We start from the raw sequence: 21,027 nt of genomic DNA, 5'->3' as shown, positions 1-21,027 counted from the left end.
GTTGCTCTTTGCTGACTGATGAAGAACAGAGTGCCTTTTCCACCCATCTTTTATATTTCTCTTCTGTTCAGGGATTTCATTTTTTTCTCTTTTGACCCTGGATTTGCCCACTTCTTAGTCATTTTTGCCCGTCCATCTCTGCATATTATGGTCACATTGTTAATGTTGTATGGAGAAATACTTGAAGTTTCCACATTCTTTAGGCTGACGTCACAAGACCGATGGCATCACTACCACCGCCAAATACCTTTGGGCAATAAATCGGTTGTTTCAGGGTAAGACCCTCAACCTCAAGTGGATCCACTTCCATTTCCACAGCAGAGATGGCTTCTCTTGAGCTTTGGATGTCTCTCATTCCCTCCTTCCCGCTCCATTCTTCCATCCCCAACTCCAGAGGAGCGAGAAGGCTCACGAGCGAACCACTAATAACAGCAGGCTATTTGTCTAGGGGCTCTGTGATCCAGACTTGCAGACTGGTTCCAATTCCACTGGAAATTAGGCCCAGTCTCTGTGAGCCTGTGATTGTTTTAATTCCACTAACAAATTATCTGAAAATAAATATATTGGGAGATCCAGTGCTGTAATAATGGCTCCATTGTAAGCAGTCGAGCACAGAGTCTGTGTGTATGTTGAGTAGAGAAGCGGTTAGTCAAAGATTTTGTTATAGACCTCAAGCTTGAATTAGAATTTTCTTTTGAACCCCCACCCCCTGCCACTTTTGTTCTGTCAGTCACTTCTATTTCATAGCCTAATTTTATTTCAGTTTTGTTACATTTTACTCCTCTTTGTGTATTTTCTCTGAAGGAGCAGGTTTGTACAATGAAATTACATCTTCAGAATCACTCTGACGTCTGCTTTTGTTGTCTTCTGCTTTGTATTTTAGGAAGAGGTTGGTTATATCTAGTTATTTGGAAATCACCTTTTACCAAACACCATTGTTCGCCACAGACAATCATACGAATGTTAAAAACTCTGGTCAGGACTATTAGTAAATTGTGAATGATTGAACCTTTAACAAAGCTTCAGTGTTTGGGAAACCTGCTTAAAATAGTCCTGTTTTAGCAGTCTTGGCTTCTTAAAGGTAGGGTAGGCAATTTCAGAAAAGGCTAGCAATAGCAAGCTAGCTTTGAAAATATTAGATCACACCCTCCATTCAGAGCACTTCTCAAAGCCACACCTCCTCAAAAACACATGAAGGCATGCAGCCAGAGCAGAGCGTTACTTTGCCTCATGTCTCAAAGCACATAACTTACTGTGCTCTGACTTGTACCACCTTGCTGCTTCAGATTAAATTTGGTGTTGATAGTGTTGCCATAGAAAGGCATAAATCCGAGTCTGAGGACGTGAACAGCTCCGGGTAGAACGTCACAGGTTGCCATCTTGTAATTACGGTGGTTATGGCGTGAACGCAGCATATAGCATATTGTAACATAGTTTGTTCGTGTGGGAAGAAGGAGGCGGGAACCGGCGAACATTAAAAAGACTTTAATAAAATAAATAACATAACTGGCGGCAGCCCCTCACGGACGACTGCCTACGTACAAACAAACATAAACAAAACACAACATAAAATCCAGGCCTGGTCCTCTCGTCGCTCCTCCTTTATACTCCCGTCACTCCTCTGTGAGACACCGGGCTGATTCGGCACACAGCTGGCGCTCATCATCTTAAATTACCCATTTAGGGGAGGAGCCTCGTCCCGCTCTCACGGTCCCTCAGCCTCGCTGCTCACCACATACACTCAACGCCCTTCGCAGGCCAGGGGGTACTCCCACCTGGGGGTAAGGACAGAGAGGTGAGAGAACGGAGCCGGAAGCACAAGGAGCAACAGAGACGAGAGAGTGGAGAGAGGAGAAAAGAAAAATAATTCTGGTCCGGTTCCCGGACACACTGCCGCTCACTCCTCAGCCAGCCGCGAGGCTCTTCCTCGCGGTGCCATGCGATGGCACTGGACGCTTGGTGGACGGCTCGATCCTCCTCCGCCCCCTGGCGGCTGGCGGTGAATCCTCCTACTGAGGGAGCCGGCAGCGAGTCCCGTGCTCCCTGCTCCTCCCCTAAATGGCAGACTGCAAACGCCGGCGACTCCTTCGCTCCCTCTCGGACGGCAGCCACCCCATCTCGACCCAGGGGCACGGCAGCGAGCTCTCCGTCCCACCGGATCTTCACTCGCTCCAGCACCACCACCTCGGGCAGCCCCTCGCGGTCTTCATCTATCCGCGCTGCCCGACCTCCTCAGCACCGCAATCCCCCTCAGCAGCATGGGCTCTTCAACAGCATGTCCCTCCTTCCTCCCGGGTTTCGGCACCAATGTAACGTAGTTAGTTCGTGTGGGAAGAAGGAGGCAGGAACCGGCGTACGTTTAACAACTTTTAATCAAATAACAAACACAAAATGAAAGTAAAAGCAGCAGCCCCTCACGTACGACTGCCGCACACACACATAACCAAACGTAAACAAAATACAACATAAATTCCAGGCCTGGTCCTCTCTCGTCCTTCACCGGTGTCGCTCATCCTTATATGCCTCTGTGCTCCCTCATGAGAGGACTCGAGACTGGTGTGCCTCACAGGTGACGCTCATTCTCAATCACGCACACCGATCTCGCTCGCTCCCCCCATGTCTCTCGCTCATCCACCTTGTCACACATATATCAACCAGTATAATAAAAAAGTGTTTATGAGAAACATTGCCTACCCGACCTTAAGTTTTTCATTCTTTTACTCCAACGGAATATTCATTGAAAACCGAAGAAAAAGGTACCAGCACTGTGTAGGTTTTGGACTATACAGATGGGCTGTATAGTCCAAAACCTACACAGTGCTGGTACCTTGTTGGTAAGCAAATTACTTAACTGAATGAAAATACAATCGTACAACATAAAGCTACTGATGTATAGATATTCATTATAAGTATAATAATCTGTTTGAGGTAGTTTAAAAAAAATAAAAAATGTATGTTTTTTACAGAAAGCAGTAGCAAAAGTAAAAATATTAATCGCAAAATAATCAAATTATTATTTCAAGTTGTTTGAGACTATAGACCGATTTGATTTACATAATTTGCAATGCTTCATGGGAGTGGGAGTTCGTGGGAAGTTCTACAGAAGCATAGGTCACTTAACAATTTGAAAGCTCATGCTAAGTGGATGGGATTTTTACTTCTGTTACACTCTATTCACAATTACAAATATTTCTGTAGGGAACAAGTGCTGTACAACATACTTGCATAACATCTTATCAACTAATGAGCTTTTTATATTTCATTTTTCAAAAGGAATAATCTTTTTCCTCTCTTATTTGGTCTGTTCCTTCACTGCATTAACAAAGTCACTGCACTGCAGCTGTGGCTAACTAATGACATATGTCTTTCATTGTAAAAATTCAGAAGTTCTTAATAATGGAGCCCTTCAGGTGGCTCCTGAAGGAAAGGAATTTTTCAGTGTTTGTTTGTTTCTTTTTGTTTGCGATCCCATACCCCATCACTCTGACGCTAATGCCTCTACTTAAGATGAGAGGACCGACCTGGACGAGTGGGACGTAACAGCCAATGAAGCACAATAGACAACACACTACTGTAGCCTGCTGCATCCGATACACCCTCGCTATGACGCACATGCCTCTACTAGAGATTAGAAGAGGACTAGAACTTCAGACATGTCTAAAGAAATAAGTGGAGCACAATTCTATGATGAATACAATGACAACGCTCAATCTTTACATAGTCCAATTAGTGCGTTTAGACCCATCTCGTTCTCAGAGAAGAAGAATTAGAATTAACAGTGTTGTCTTGAATCCTTTTTGTGAAAATATCAAGCAGCCACAACATCCACCTTGCATCATATTATCACTATTTGGTTTCAATTCTTTTGTTCTCGTGGTGTTGAAGTTTTTTCTCTATTGCCTTTTTGCTTTTTGTCTATAAATAGGCCTCGTTTTGTCTGCTTAAAGAGACTGGATTTAAATGTTCACAACATTTCCTGTAACAGTCCTTTAATTCTGCTCTTAATGGGAAGAAATTCTTGAGTTGCAAAGGTCTCTTCATGTGCCATCGTCCGATACATCCTCGCTATGACGCACGACTACTAGAGAGCTCAATCTTTGCGTAGTCCAATAAGTGCATTTGGAACTTCCTTTTTGTGGAGCCACCATGCAGACAACATCCCCCTTTGTATCCCATTGTTGCTGCTTGGTTTCTGTTCTCTTGTCCTCATGGTGTTTTGGAGTTCTGGAATTTTCTCTCATTCCCTTTTTGTTTAGTTTTTTCTTCAATAAAGAGGCAGTTTTTGTTGTCTGCTTCAAGAGCCCTCCATGCCCGAATCTTGCTCCCCACTAAATAACTTGAGAGGCCTGTAAGGAGAAGGTTGCACGAGCATTGAACTTAGTCTTGACGTCAGACGCTGTTAGTTAAAGAAAAGTGTTCTATTGAGGAAATCTCATCTGAACTGCTTATGGGAAATCCTTTTTCACAGGTGCCTTTTCCTTTGTTGGTACTAATGGGAAAAGACGTACTTTGTCAGTAGCACAGTATCGCTATTGAGTTAGAATGTCACAGGGAAAATGATTGACATAAGTTTTTCCTTTTTCCATCAGTCTTTGTTCCTTCTTGAATACATGTGGGATACTAATATACTCGTTCTCGCTCTCTCGCTCTCTCGCTCTCTCTCTCGCTCTCTCGCTCTCTCTCTCTCGCTTCAATTCAATTCAATTGTGCTTTATTGGCATGACAATTGTTACAATGTATTGCCAAAGCATTTATAATTTTACAAATAATCAACATACATGTACATACATTAAATAAAAGAATTATAAAAAAGATAAAATCCAAAAAAATAAATAAATAATAATAATAGCAATAAGTTGATTATTGCTCTCTCTCTCTCTTTCTCCCCCATGGTTTATTGGATTGGTTGTATAAATTTAGTTTTTCATTGTTATATAATTAAGTATTTTAAAGTAGTTTTGCAGAAATTGGTATGGTCACAAGAATTTATTTTTTTATGTATAGAATCAGTGTTTTTTTATTTGTAATTTAATTTAAAATGTATTCAAATTTCACTTGGCTTGTTTTAAAATCCAAACAATTGTTATCCATCCTATCCAGTCGTCCTATTCATCATTCCATCGATCGATCGTTCTATCTTTTTTTAGGCCAAAAAAATGAAAGTCCTTCCATATGTTCCTGTTCATGTGTAGCTGTGTGTTTGTTTTCCAGGCACAAGTGCAGATCGCTCGTGACAATGCCGTGACATCACAGCAGCGGTCAGCAAGTGGACGGAGGATATGGAAGGAGGCTTGCTCGGGCACAGAGGTGGACAGAACTGAAAACAACCCCTTCACTGAACAGGATTCTGGGATATTGGATGTGGAGGATGAAGAGGAAGAGGTGAGCGAGGAAAGATTCACCTCAGCAGTCAAGCATTTAAAATAATTTTAAGCCTTTAGCAATTTGTTTTTAGTCTATTTTTTTTGTGCACAGGTGCCTTATGAACCCAGAAAAAAGAGAAATCTTCTTTTTAAATGTAACTTTGGGTATTATTTTCTTTTTTCTTGCTCTTTTTTTCCTTCTGTGTCAGTCCTTCTTGTTGGTGGGAATTATAAGAAATCTTACTATTCTTATTCTGGTTTTGATTCCTATTAGTGATTCCGCTAATTCTTTGAATAGGTTTGATATGGATATTTTTTATTAAAAATTTTTTTTTTTTTTTTTTTTTAACACGCTTTCAAATTAACCACGTGATGAAATTAATCACTCAATAAGTGAGTCAGGTTCATTCAGTAACCACTCCTACTGATTCAGTATTTTTTTTATCAATAACAGACTTGGTATCTGGAATCTGGAAAACGCTGTCACAGTTTTTAGCACAGTGTTCTGTCCACATTGAAAATCATTTAGTTCATGATTTAATTTTTTTTTTTTTAATGGAACCATTTCTGAATATTGACTTTAAATCCCAGTTTCTCTGTCTGTTTCCATCCCTCTCCATCAGTCCCTTTCTCCTGCTTTACTTTAATATCCCCATGGACTTGCTGTTGGGCCGCCTGCCCAGTCCAGGATCTCCACCCTTTCTTAATGGAGCGTCTCAGCTCTGCAGTCGTTTAGTGTCATTAGGGCTGCCCTGCTCCTCTGAGGCAGCAATGTGAGACGTGTGGGGCATGCAAGACGTGCTTCCCAGCTGTAGCTACCAGCATGGAGCGAAAGGATGATCCTCACTTAGTTCCTGAGAGACAAATTAAGCTGACGCAGTCAAGACCGTCAGCGTTCGTTCTGTTGTTCACGTTGATTTTATTTTGACGTGCTCAGATAAGCGTTGTTTGTATTGTGTGACTTCTTTGCTTGTTTTGACATGGTGTTTTCCCTTGCTCAAACTGAAGCAACGCAAGATTGACACTTGTTGTGTTTGTACCAAAGCACTGGTGATGGACTGTTGTTTTCTGTTTGCGTTATGCTAAGCAGATACTTTCGTATCAAAGCAGCTAACAAAAAGTTACTTGCTAAATAAACGTTAATGTAATTTTTGAAGTTACCATCTTTAAATAACGTCTTCTCCAATTCTATGATGGTGCAACATTGTTAACTATACTATTTTGAAGTCTTTTTGATCAGCATCAAAATTTCCACAATAGTTCCATAATAAGTGAAAATCTTACCTTCAACTGACCCTTGTAAGGTTATTGCTTTTTGCCCTCTTATTTGACCTTTCCCCCTTCCCTTCCCTCCATGCTTCAATCAGTCTGTGCGTCATCATGTTTTCCTCTTCTGGGTCCTGGCTCCTAAGAAGAACTGCTTGTGCCAGGCTTTAATCTGCTTGAATCTCTGTGCTCAGGGGCTTCCTGAGAAACGGTCGTATCCAAAGATGCAGATCAGTGCCCGTTTAATGACCCCTTGCCACCTGAGCGATGTCCCCTTGCGCTCCTTTGTCCTGTCTGTACACTGTTTGTAGGGGAGAATGTTGGTGTGAACACGCCATCCTTGAACCGGGCAGACATTTCCAGCACTGTCCCAGTGGTGCATCAAGACTGAATTGTTTTTTCCACATTCTCTGGGTTATTGTTGGTGGTGCCACGAAGTAGTCGGGTTTGAATGTCCCTGGTTGCTAATTTGCGGGCACCAGATCAAAGCTGGTATTGTTTAGTTGGCCATTTGGCACTTACGTTGGGGAAAAAGAGTCTTTCCTATACTGGTAAGGTCAAGGGTGGCTTAAGTTAAAGGGAAATAAAGAGAATGTGATGTTAAATCTTGTGTGATGTTAAACACTACATTCATTTTCCATGACCCTTTGAAAAATAAATTCTAGTTGAAAAATATCTTGTTGACTTTCCCTATTGACATCCAGCTTTAGTTCTGCTTATCTGTATTAGTGATGTGTCTCTCATTGACTCGTATTTTATTGCAGATTCCTGGTGCGCATGACTTGGTGGACTTCTCTCCTGTGTATCGCTGTTTACACATCTACACTGTATTGGTGAGTTTTCATTCTGTTTTATTTCAGATTTGACTTGTCTGATATTTTTAATCAGAATATGATCTCTATGTTGGCCCTCACGCTTGCACATTTAACCCTCGCTTCGTTCCCCAAGGTCTTTTTTTTTCTCCAATGTGTAATTCTCAGGGAGAGAATGTCTTGTGTGTTTTTAGCATATGTTTCCTGGAAATGTGTGTGTATTTTAGTTTGTGTAAGAGAGGTTGGTCTACAATTTCATGTTAATGTTATCGAGTGAGTGTTTTATACTACCGTTCAAAAGTTAGGGGTCAGCAAGAATGCATACATAATTATCCATTTTTATGACAGTAAAGACTTCTATGTTGTTACAAAAATCCTATTTCAAATAAATATTGCTCTTTTTAACTTTCTATTCATCAAATAATCTTAAAAAATGTATCACCGTTTCCAACTGTTTTCAACGTTGATAATAAGAAATGTTTCTAGAGCACAAAATCAGCATATGAGAATATTTTTAAATACATTATAATAGAAAACAGTCATTTTAAACTGTACTAATATTTTACAATATTACCGTTTTTACAGTTGTTGTTCAAATAAGTTCAACCTTGATGAGAACCCTCTTTTGAAAGCATTAAAAAACATTACTGACCCCAAACTTTTGAATGATAATGTATAAATATTTTTGATTTGTTGTACAGTATAGCTGCATGATTAAGTGAAATACAATTTAAATCCCAAGGGTTAAAACATAACTCAATATGAAGTCAAAAAAGATCACTTTCACATGTGTAGTTCTTGTTAAACCTGGCAAATTACTTTCATTGTGAAGGTTTAATTGCTGTAATATCTTGATAGATGTTTATAATATCACAAAATCACAGTATTTGTCAAAATAATCTCAATATTTATTTTCAAAATCATACAGCCCTACATTGATTTATATATGTTTTTTTATAAATGCATCTGTTAATCCGTGGCTAGTCATTTTGAAACTAAGCGACTAGCACCAGTTGTTTGTTGATGACTTGCGGAAATATGCCAGTGGAAACGGCTCCATAGTTTACCAGCAAAAGTATCCTGGAATATTTCCTGCACAAACAAATATTTAATTTGACGCAGTCACAAGTAATAAAAAAAAAAATGCATGTGTTTGTTTATTTTACTTTTAACTTGCTAGACACGTATTTATGGAGTCAAGAGTCTTTAAACTATTTGCTTGTAGCTTCAAAATATGATCAAGAATTTGGTGTAGGTCTACGTGCTTTGGGTGGGTACGTCTGTTTTGTTTTTTTTACACAAGTACGCACGTGTTTGTTTTCGGAGTGTACGTGCTGACAGCTCCTCATGAAGACTCTTGAATTGTTTGAGTTGGTGGAATGTCACTTTTATGACCCTCCGGCCTGTAAATTTCATGTGCAAGCAGATGGACTGTCATTACTACAATAGTCTTTGTAATGGAAGCTGGGGAAAATGGCATGCTGGGGATTTGGGATAGAGAGGAAACTTTTAGAGTTCACATCTTGCCCTTTTTTTGACCAGTCCAAAGCTGATCTGGAGACCAGGTCTAGGAGCCGTCTGAGGACGCAAAGGAAAGGGAGGAAAAGTAAAGGACGAGATTTGTTTTAAAGTGACCAGGGAGTTATAGACGGAAGGTACACACTGTTTTAAGGTTATAGAAAAAAAAGCAAACAAATGATTTCTGTTTTAAAGAGGAATGTTCAAGTTTTTGTGTTTCCTTTCCCTGGTGACCCTTGAGTCACCTCAGACCCTGGGAAATCACACTGCTTACTTATACAAAAACAATCAGAATTGCACTTTATATGTCCCTGAAGGACTTTTTTTGTTTAAATGTTGAGCTAACTCATGAACACCGTGTTTCAATGCGCCTATGGCAGATACTTCCCATTCACTGTATATTCAGTGTCCTGAACGCGCCTACAGGAAGGAAGTTGTTGAGACTGTTGTATGTTTATATGGCGATTGGCCTTAGTGACATCACTCCAGATAATTTAAACAAACATCATGTAAACACCGCTACACGCTACTGTAAAGAGTGAGAGGGACAGAGAAACGTGTATGAAGGGAGGGTCAAATATAGAATCTGTTCGTGACTTTGGTCCTGTAGATGTACAATGGTGCTTTTTTTGGTTCTGCTCTGACTCCTGAGCTGGCTGCACTCCAGATGGCAGGAGACGCTGAGTGGGTTCACCTGGGTTTCCTTCATACCAGGGGGTCGTGACCCGGCCACGGTATCCCTCCGCTTTTTTTTGCGCATGTGTGCGAGACCGAATGGCTGTTGGGCCTGGAACTATAAGTGTGGAGCTGCTGCGGAGGGAAAGGAAGTTGAACTCTGGTTAGAAAGTCAAGCCGAGGGATGGAAAGAATAAGGATGTTGAAAGACAAAGAGGTCAGAGTGCCCGTTGGAGGGTACAGCCTTTTGTCAAGTTTGGCTGAAAGCCTTAAATGGAAGACAATGTGTTTTAAGTTTTTCTTCACACTGCCATCAAACAATTGACATTTTTATGAATCCGAAGAAAATAAAGTTCAAACGGACTGAGGAAAAAGATTATCCCTCTGGAGTGGTAGAATTAAAAGAGAACAGCGGACTGCAATAGAATGGAAAGCAGAGAAAAGAGGAAGTGTGATACTTGAGTTTAGCTGTTGAAAGTGTGACCTCTCTGCCTTAAGGTCTTGCACTTACCATAAACTCTTATTGTTTTTACATTGCCAGAACACAGTCAAAATGAATTGGCATTTTTCTCCTTTAAACCCGTATGACCTCAATTGCAGACATTGAGCTTTAGTGGTGCTACTGTGAGAGATCAGAGGCTGGTGTTACCTCTGTTTGCTCCATATTTCTTTTGAATTCTTTCTGTCATCTATTATTTCATTTTGGGATCATTTTTAATAGAATGTATTGGTTGATGTAGCATAGACATGAAATTTGTACATGTATAAAAGAAGGTGATTTTTAGATGGTTTATTAAAAACATTTTAGAATATAATAGATTCTACAGTACTCTGAATTTTTTCTAGCAATCTCAAAACAAACAAATAATAAAAACAAAAAGTTAACTACTCCCAGTGTTTTTTCCCGTTATACATTACCGTTCAACATTTTGGGGTCAGTGTACAATATTTTAATTAATTTAGTTTTTCAAGCGTTGATCAAAAATGAAATTAAATACTTTTATAATGTAATGAAAAAAATATATTTCAAGTAAATGCTGCTTATTTGATCTGTCTGTTCATCAAAGAATCCTAAAATAAATGTTTCATGGTTTTCAAAAGAAATATTAATGATCAACATTGATAATAATAAGAAATGTTATTAGAATGATTTTTGAAGGATCATGTGACGGTATTGGCTGCTGAAAATTCAGCTTTGAAATCACAGGAATAAATAAAATAAATATTTAAATATACTAAAATAAAAAAGTTATTTTAAATTGTGAAATAACATTTTACAGTTTTTACTGTATTTTGATTAAATAAATGCAGCCTTGGTGAGCATCTTTCAAAAACCTTCTGTTAAATCTTACCAACCCCAAATTTTTGAACTGTAGCGTAAAATGGTCATAGATCTATTCTATTCTATTCGGCTTTTGTCCTGTTACTCTCCTGTACTGACTTCCAGCTCAAACCCCTCCTCTTTGCTCCTGATGGAACTCAAAGTCTGAACAGTGTCTCAGTTCTCTGACAGTTCTGGTCTGTGTTCAGATCAGTAAAAACACACACTGGTTGAGATGGGCCAGCTGCAGCGGGAAACCCTTGAGATGGAGAACCGCAGAGCAGGCCTCCATCCTACTTCTCTGACCCAGAGAACCACACCCAGGCATCTGAGGCACTAGACCTTTGTGTAGGGAAGTTCTGCAGTACTTTAGCGTGAATCTTTCCACGATGGCTGCTGTTGGCACTGTTCTCCTTTTGATTTTGACTGTTTAGGTTAAGGAACATCGATATGAGATGGAGCGTTTGGACGCGATTAACTGGGTTTAGACTGTAGTTGGTAGACCTGCTCTTCTCAGTCTAGTAACCACACAAGAGTTTGTATTGCCAACAGGATGGACACACTCAGTTAAATTCCCTTCACACAGAACACAGCATCCTTCCCTAACATCCTTTTTTCCTTCTCCAAAATTTCTTTTTAAGGATTCCGAGGTAATATACATCCTGTTCCAAAGAGTCTGTGTGTCATCAATGACTATATATTGTGCAGGAGTCATTTGCCCCAGGAGTCATTTGTCATTTGGACTGTTCAGTTTTGGGGAAGCTACTTTGAACCTGCAGCTTGTCAAACTGTAAGCTGCTCATAATTTAAAGCGAGTGGTTATGAATCATTGAATCCATATTATTTTAAATAAGTTGATGAATGAACCAACTTAGTAAAATGAATCAGACTTCCCAACACTTTTTGTGAGTGAAAAGGGTTTTTGTGTGTGTCGTTGCACTTTATGTTGAGCAAGTTACTTTATACTTTCTTTTCGTGTTCCTCACTAAATTGTTCCAACTTCTGTCTTTCATCGTACTCTGAAGGCCTTTGTGGTCAAAGCAGAGTATCTGTTTGATCCCTGCTGTTATTAAAGCTTTAAGGTTGTTCTGAAGTAATTTGAAATTTGTATAATGATTTTCCATTTCTGTGCTTCTCCTTCAATTCTTATTTCTCAAACCTTATTCTTCCCCACACATCATTACATCTGGGTGGTCTTGGGGTGGTGTAGCCTAGTTGTAAACTATTTGGTCTTGGTAACCGAATGATTGCAAGTTCAAACCCTCAAGGGTCTCAGTATCACTATTGTGCCCTTAGTCAAGACTCTGTCATTTAGCTCATGCTTCGATCTACAGCATACTTATTTTGTCAAAGTTGTAGTAGCCCAGTGAGCTTTTTTCATAGACTACATTTTAGTCGTCATAAGCTCTCCCATATGAAGGCCTGTCCAAAGATTGGGACAGATGAATTGTAATACATTATTTTGGCCACAATTGAAGTTAGCATCGCTGAATAAAGTCCTGGCTAATCCAAGCATTATAATGGCAGTTGTATTTAAAGTCCATAAAAGTGCATCAGTCTGTCATATTACTGCTCCACACGGCCCTGGGGGGTTAATAAAGGCCTTCTGAAGCGAATCGATGCGTTTGTGTAAGAAAAATATCCATATTTATATTTACTTTATAAAGTAAATTACCTAGCATCCGGCCGATCACCTTCCGTATTCCACTTACAGAAAAAGTGTAGCGCCTCTGGCAGTTCAAAATGTCTGACGACATTGCACACCAGTTACACTCATCAGATGTAGCGCAAGCATTTTTTAAGCAGTGCACAGGGTCATACACAGAAAGACAAAACACCATCAGGGTGAAATGCATGACACTAAAATAATAACTAAATAACAAAAAAATATACCACAAAACACCCTAATGCACATTACAGATAACAAAAATAATAAGAAACCAAATTATTGTGACATATTTCATGTCACACAATGATTTTTTGGAATGTCCTTTGACTGTTTTACACTGTAGTATTTCCTTGCATAAAACAAACTTAGTAATTTATAGTAAAACATTTCTGTGTGGTCAAGTCTTGTCCTGTTGTTATCCTTTTATAAAAGTTCCAGTCACCCGCTCTGCCTAGATAAATTCAGAGGCACTTGACCGGGAGTAGTGATAAGTCCGACCGTACTGCCTCTGTTCTTCTGTCTTTATCTCTGTCTCTCTGTGCTTTCTGTGTTGTTCTGCTCTCTTTTCTGACTGGGACGTGTGTCCTTATAGACTTTGATATAGCAGCCTGTGTGAGGTGGACAGGAACTGCGCTCTGGGACTCTGGGAAAAGGGTCAAGTCTTTAAGCGCTGAATGAGGGCCTTTGTTTTTAGACCACAAGCCTCTGCTGCACTGTATTCTGAGTCGTACTTTGAGATTAGAAGAGAGAGTACCTGATATGATCTTTTTTGATGTTTAGCTCGGTCTCTACAAGTGGGAATCTGTTTTCCTGTGTCAACTGCTTCTCTCAGTCATCACCTTCCCGCTCTTGTTTCTTTTGCTGGTCATCTTCAGCTTTTATGGTATAAACGCAAGTCTTAAATGACTGATGCTCATTGGTCACAGAGCAGTTTACACAAATTGAGAGCCATATTCTCACTCAGGTGCTTAGAATGTGTATCTGCCTTACCCAGGGTGCCCGGGACACGTTTGAAAACTACTACAGGAAGCAGCGGCGGAAACAGGCCAGACTTGTGCTGCAACCTCACTCTAACATGGTACGCCCTTACACCGCCTGAGCACATGCCTTGTCGGACACCCTCCAATCATATTCACTGCACCACCCCAATCACTAACATCACTTGACAAACTCTCAGGAACTGTGAGGTGGTAAGTCATAAGTGCTATATAACATACAGATGTATGCTTAGATGACATGGATGCATACAAGGAACTAGACACCAAGGTATAGTTTTTTTAGGGCCTGAAAATTCATATGTAGCGAAGCTGAATTGGACATATTTTCCAAATTTCATTAATTTCAGTTTTTTTTATATTACTGTGCAAAATAATGTTGATGTCATTTCAAAATACTTAAGGTATACACTACCATTCAAGAGATTGAGGTTAGTAAGATTTTTGTTGTTGCTAGGAAATTCATAATTGTATTCAGCAAGGACCAATATGAATTGATCAAAAGTGAAAGTAAAGACATGTTTATGGTAATGTAACAAAAGATTTCTGTTTAGAATAAATTCTGTCCTTTTGAACTTTCTATTCAAAGAATCTTCAAAAAAAAAAAAAAAAAGATTCTTCAAATAAATGTGTCACGGTTTTCTAAAAAATAGGAAGCGGTTATATTAAGCGACTGTTTTTAACATTGCTAATAAGAAAAAAATGTTTCTTGAGCACCAAATCAGCATATTGAAAGGATTTCTGAAGGATCATGTGACACCTGAAGACTGGAGAAATGATGCTGAAAATTCAGTTAGATTTTAAAATAAATAAAAATGGAAAACTGTTCTGTTTTACTGTATTTTTGAATCTGTGAGCATAAGAGATTTCTTTCAAAAACATAAAAAAAAAATCTTACTAACCCCAAATTTGACTGGTAGTGTTGCTGAATGTGATTGTACAGGTATGTTATTTGATCAAAAAATATAACTTATTATTGAGGTAATAGAGGTAACATTCTTTCAAAGAAATAACAAATTCTGAGGTAAATTAAATCTAGGTTATTTCATGAATAATATAAAATAAAAACTGTTATAGTACACTGTTTAATTGACTGATGTTCATAAACTCTTCTTCCTCTCTCCTTTGGTCTCCAGCACGAAACGTTAGAGGGATACAGACGCTACTTCAATCAAATTGTTGGGTAAGTGCAGTGCACATTTTATTTTGAATGGCCAAATTAACTGAAAATCAATTATACAGGCTTACGACGTTAATTTTTAATATAGGAGAGAATAAAAACAGCTGAATCCTTTTTTGGCTCAGCGTTCAGACCCTTCCTTTAGCCAAATGCTCCCCTTCCTCTGGCCCTTCCTGATTCTCCATCCCAGTGCTGCTGAAAAACACTGAGCTTTAGAATTTATGGTTTTGGAGATGTGGAGTGGCAGATTGGTGTTTTTCTGAGTGTCTGAATGGGAATATCGGGATGGCTGGTGTCTGGATTGGAGTCTTTTGCAAACATCCGAAATGGCACAAAAAAGGCTCAGGGCACTCACACAGTGGGATGTCTGGGATTTTTGGGGCAATATTGTTGGGATGTTTGATGACTTTGGGTGCTGGAAAGCTTCGGTGTGACCATTTGGGATATTACTGATGTAGTTTAATTAAATGTTTTCATATAATGTTGTCAAGTACTCCATGTTTCTCTTTCATACCCTTTCCAACATTCATTGATTTGTTCCTGTATTTCTTTGTATATGTCCTATAGTTTTTTTGTAGTGGAGGACCATATCTTGCACACAACGCAGGGCCTGGTAAACAGGGCTTATGTGGAAGAATTGTGGGAGCTGGCTCTTTCCAAGACCATTGCAGCCTTGCGTACACATTCAGTATGTCTGCACACTACACTCTCAACACACACTGAGCAAGACAAGCCAACAGACAAGTAGTAAAGCTGTTCAGTCCGGGCATCAATTTGAAGGCTAATTCACCACGAATTCCCTCTGGAATTTCTGATGGGTTCTTAGGATATTGGTTTTCTAGTACAATAAGGTGGTTACCATTACTTGAAGACACTGTACTTTCACATTTTGTTGTACAACATAGACTACCACTCAAAAGTTTGCAGAGTAGAAATGTAGACGAGTACTCTGAAGTGACTCCCATCGTTCATTAAAACAGTGATCACTAGAGTGAATGCACATACATGATGCATTCACTCTAGCTGGAGCTAGCGAGGCAGCACACACAGATACAGGGCGTATTCACTCTAGAGAGAGTGCAAAAAGACAGAGCGCAAATGAATGGAAAAGACCGCTGCCTCATCTTGAGACAGGCTCGTTTAATAACTAATAACTCATTTAAAATAACTATTGTAACTTTACACTTTGCACTGAGTGATTAACTCCCTTCAAGCCAGTCATAAAAATATATATACTGCATGCTTGTAATGATAACTACGTTAATAAATGAGCTTTGAGGTGTTTTTCATTCTTTGAGGTGTTTTTCAACAAGCGAGTCTTTAGCAATACCTGCCTTTCATTTTATTCTTAAGCAAATATTTGAGAACTTCTTAAGAATAGCACTTAGGAACATTTAAAAAATTCCGAATTTCTTAACTTCTTTCCATGAAGATTTTTGTGAATCTGGCTCCTGTTTTCTATTTTAGTATATTTAAAAAAAAAAAAATGTCCCTGTGATTTCTTCCTGAATTTTCAGCAGCCATTACGCTAGTGTTCAGTGTTGCATGATCCATCAGAAATATTTTTTTTTCATGAATCTTTTATGAATAGTAACTTCAAAATAACTTTTTAACTAATTAATTTTACGAACCCGATGAATAAAAGTAATAATTTCTCCCCTACCCATAAGAATCCTACTGACTCCAAACTTTTGAACAGAGTAAATCACCTCAAATGTGCTTTAAAAATGTAAGTTGCAAGTTCCTGCAAAAGGACTGCCATGGTTGTCCTCGTAAGTTTACTCTTATTCTTGTAGTATTTTTTGACCTTAGGTAGTTAGAAAACTACAGACCTTATTTTACTCATAAATTGATGTAAAGCACTTTTCTAAAACATATTAAAATTCTGAGGGAACCTATGGCTCAAAAAGACCAACTCTCCTTTGGGGTTTAAGACTACAAACCGAAAAGCTCTAATGCCAGATACTCTTAGCAATCGTCAGATACTATGTTAGCATTTATATGAAGTAATCTAAATCCCTGTGCCTTTCTTCCTCTGCTTCTGCTGTAATCCATCACTCTCTCTTGTGTCTCCGTAGTCTTATTGTACTGATCCAGACCTGGTTTTAGATCTGAAGAATCTCATAGTGCTGTTTGCAGACACACTGCAGGTGAGATGGGATAGTACCCGACCCGATAGTACATCAAGACAGCTGTTGTGGTCTTGTTTAGATGGACCACGTCTAAGAACTAGGGGTGTCAAATGATTCAAAATTTTTTTTTAAATCAAGTTAAAAAATATTTTTTTTTAAATAATCATATATAACAATACTTTTTTTGTGAAAAGAAAATAATTTAAAGACAATATTTTGACAAACAAATACAGCATTGACTAAACATTATTCAGTATATCGTTTTTTCCATTGATTTCATGTATCATGTCACTAGCCTACAGTCCATGCAATGCAGTGTCAAGTTAAAAGTAATGTGTCGAGATCCATGCGTTTTCATTGTCTTTTGAATGCAAGTATGTGTTCTGAGTGAACGACAAAAACAAATACCTTTAGGTACGTTTTCAAGCTTGAATTATTTAGATGATAGGAGAATATCTTTATGTATTTATTAATTGACACTCTTCATGTGTTTTGGGGATATGATTAAATGCGTTCTTTTGTTGTTGCAAGAAATAAGTTGGGACAAATGCAAATGTATAAACACCATTTCATTCTGATTTCTGCTGAGACTTGCATGCATTGCTTTTCTTCCTGTTTTCAACTGAGATGGGTATTACCCCCCCCCCCCCCTCTCTCTCTTTGCAGGGTTATGGATTTCCAGTAAACCAGTTGTTTGACATGTTGCTGGAGATGAGGGATCAATATGGGGAGATACTGCTGAAAAAGTGGAACCAGTCCTTCAGGTGCTTTCTGCCTCTCTTTTTCTCTCTCCCTTTCCTCTGTTTTCTTCATCCCAATCTCTTGTTTTTTCATTTGAGTAAGGATAATGATGATTTGGTTATCACCTTATGACCCTTGAGAAATCCATACTGAAGGAATTACACTAATAGGGTTATGCCCAAATGTAAGGCGTGTTCAACTTAAATCAGATTATGTTTACTGTACATCATTTTGTCTGTTCTGCAATTCAATACTTGGTAACCGTACATCAATTTTTTTTTATGAAATATACATTTTTAATGCTGTGTATCAAAGTACCATTTAAGGAAATTGCCTGAATCTGATACCTGTAATGCTCAGAGATTTATGTTTGCAGAGGCTGTGCATTACAAGACAGTTGAAGGACAGGGAAATTTTGTCAGGCCAAACTAATAAACTAAAATCACTGATCAAATTACACCCATATGACTAAATCATATTGCTTCAAGGAAAAATAGTTTCTTTTTTGTGCTGGGGTTTCTTTTAAAGAGCATTTAATACAAAAAATGTCAATTCGTTGTTGAAAAGAATTGTGTAGAGGCTCCTTGGAGGGGATAGTTACGATTTGTTCGGCTGAATCTTGAGAGCTGATGACATGGAAAGGTTGTTGTAACCTTGCTGGAGTCGTTTTTCGATCCCTGTCAGAGACACTTGACTCACTCCATAAAAGAATGATGCTCTGGAGTCTTTGAATGACTTTTACTGTGGGAACAGGCATTCAAAGAGATGTGTTGTGTGTGTGTGTGTGTGTTAGCCTTGACTGAGTTACACAAATACACACTCAGACAGACACACTGCTCATGAGTCCAGTTAATGGTTTTTAGATTATTTAGTCTTCTTAAATATCCTGCTGTTGTCCTATGATCAGTTCATCTGTGAAGTCGGGTCTTTTTTCCCTCACACTTATTCTGTTGTTTAGGCAAATCTTGGATCAGGACAACTACAGCCCCATTCCCGTGGCGTCCCCTGAGGAGTACCAGCAGATCGCAGGCCAATTCCCCTTCCAGGATCCAGAGCTCGACAAGGTGAGCATTAGGCACATAAGAAAGCTTTTATCCTAGAGATTTTTCTCACAGATTCGATCGGTTACACACCCTCCAGTCTCCACAAATGCATAAATATCCTCCTGCTGTCCAAGAAGTTGATTACTAACATGCGCATCCTCTGAAGCACTTGAACTAAACCATACATTTGAATTCTCCCTTTGACGTCAACAAGAACTACTGCCCAATACTGTTGTAGTAATCAAAGGATGCTACCATTCTTGGTGATGCATGCACTTGCAGCTGTTCTTTTTCATGCAGTTAGACTGCCTTTGGGTTCTCTTTATAAAGGGAAATTCCTGGTGTGCTCTATCAACAGCATTAGTTTCAAATTGTCAATATTTTTTTTTATTTCGAGCACAAATTATGATTATTTAAAGCACTTACAATGGAAGTACACAATGCAAGGCAGCTGTTAAAATACATCCCAGGGCCTGTATTAAAGAAATCTTAATTCTTGACTTCTTGACTATTTCTTAAGTGAAACTACCATGGTTTTTAAAGAGATATGATTGGATTAAAACATTTTGTTATACAGCCCAAGAACCAGAAATGTCCACATAGAAAAGCAGTCCCAAATCAAATGAATTATTTAGACAACTTTATAGCTCAAATAAACATTTAAAGAATACTTTTAGTTCACATTTCTGTCCTCCAGAACAATTGCTCTATGTACTGGGATTTTTTTTGTGATTTATTCATTTACTCATTGTTTTTTATTTTTATAAACAGATGCCTTTTCCGAAGAAGCTGCCATTTTCTGAATTTGTGCCTAAAGTATACTCACAACTCAAAGAATTCATCTACGCCTGCCTGAAATACTCCGAGGACTTGCACCTTAGGTACGAGCGTGCAAACACACTTTAATCTGTTTTACACCTGCATATATAACCCCTCCGTCCAAATGTTCTCATTAGCAAATCATGCTGCCTGGATGCCAGTTTACATACCTATTTTTGAACTGCCTTTTTGTTTCACCTTTCATTCTTCTGTTATATCACCAAACCCACCCCATTGTCTTTGTCTATCCCCTAGAGTAGCCGCTGAACCTCAGAGAGGAAGTTCTGTCTGCACCAAACAGTTTCTGTGTGTTTTCCTAATTAATTGCGTGCCTGGTGCTAGTGGGTGTTATTTCAAGGAATTTCTCCCAGTGTTGACTGATCTCTGGTCAGTTTATGAGTTCTTAGAATTACTGATGAGGTTGCCAGATGCGCCGAGCTGTTTAGTGTGGCCTACCCTGAATTCCCAGTCTGCAGACTGTTGGACAGAATAAATGGCTCTGTGAAATGTTGTTTCGGTATGATCTCCCTTTATGATATTTCTCAGAAGAGAAATGGAGAAGTCCATTTCACAAGTGTAGAAAACAAACAGTTGTGAAAACAGCAGCACTTGTGGATTTCCTAATAAAAGACCTGCTTAGCAACTTGTTATATAATGTTCGAGTAAGTTTATGGCAAATTATTGATCATAATACTTAGGAAACCCTATGTATTAAACTTGACTTGCTCATTCCAATCAATTTGTGCTATGGAGATGAATGATGCGTCAAATAGTGTGGTGATTTTGACTACGTGATCAGACTTACAATTTTCATCCGGTGGGGGACAAACAGTGAAAATGTATAATTGAATATGGGATTCAGAGTGTATTTAGGGAGCAGACTTTGGGACTTGCACCAGTGTAATCTAGTTATTCAATTATCAGTTAAGGCTCGTTCACACCAAGAACAAAACCTGTATCCATTACATTTTTAAAATGCTCTAACTCTTAGGATAGTGGAGTCCACAATTATAACTGCATAGCCAATCAAAATCCATCCAACTTTAAAGCATGCGCTGCAATTACTCTACCATATTTTTGTTTTGTTTTGAAATAAGTTAATATTTTTTATTCAGTAAGGACACATTAAGTTGATCAAATGTGCCATTAAAGACACATTTCTATTTCAAATAAATGCTGTTCTTTGAACTTTCTATTAATCAAAGAAATGATAATGTAACAATGAAGACTAGAGTAATGGCTTCTGAAAATGTTGCTTTTCTATCACATAAATAAATTGCATTTTAAAATGTATTCAAATAATAGAAAAGAGTTATTTTAAATTGTAATAATATTAGACAATATTACAATGTGTACTGTATTTTTGATAGACACCCAAAAACAGTAAATAAAAACATTTAAAAATCAAAAACAATCAAAAAAATCTTACGAACCCCAAACATTTAAACAATAGTGTATGTTTAGAGAGTATTTAGAATAAACACAAGATCTAT

At 38.5% G+C, this 21,027-nt stretch overlaps 1 protein-coding gene across 9 annotated transcripts in view; it reads left to right on the top strand.

The window, feature by feature from the left end:
- Positions 1 to 21,027, top strand: part of exoc6b (exocyst complex component 6B) — a 107,715-nt gene that overhangs the window by 37,275 nt on the left and 49,413 nt on the right. For 6 of the 9 annotated variants that reach the window (XM_079810769.1, XM_079810764.1, XM_079810771.1 and 3 more), the window contains exons 7-15: positions 5,212 to 5,382; positions 7,394 to 7,462; positions 13,619 to 13,702; positions 14,756 to 14,802; positions 15,367 to 15,487; positions 16,878 to 16,949; positions 17,598 to 17,695; positions 18,631 to 18,736; positions 19,487 to 19,596. In XM_079810769.1, the coding sequence (XP_079666895.1) occupies positions 5,212 to 5,382; positions 7,394 to 7,462; positions 13,619 to 13,702; positions 14,756 to 14,802; positions 15,367 to 15,487; positions 16,878 to 16,949; positions 17,598 to 17,695; positions 18,631 to 18,736; positions 19,487 to 19,596 (878 nt within the window). The remainder of the gene's footprint in view (positions 1 to 5,211; positions 5,383 to 7,393; positions 7,463 to 13,618; positions 13,703 to 14,755; positions 14,803 to 15,366; positions 15,488 to 16,877; positions 16,950 to 17,597; positions 17,696 to 18,630; positions 18,737 to 19,486; positions 19,597 to 21,027) is intronic. The other 3 variants (XM_079810772.1, XM_079810770.1, XM_079810768.1) reach the window with 1 other exon arrangement.

The sequence above is a fragment of the Gobio gobio genome, assembly GCF_949357685.1.
Source record: "Gobio gobio genome assembly, chromosome: 2".
NCBI classification, from domain to species: domain Eukaryota; kingdom Metazoa; phylum Chordata; class Actinopteri; order Cypriniformes; family Gobionidae; genus Gobio; species Gobio gobio.
Note: the sequence above shows the minus strand (reverse complement) of the source record. Positions and strands in the feature narration are given on the sequence as shown.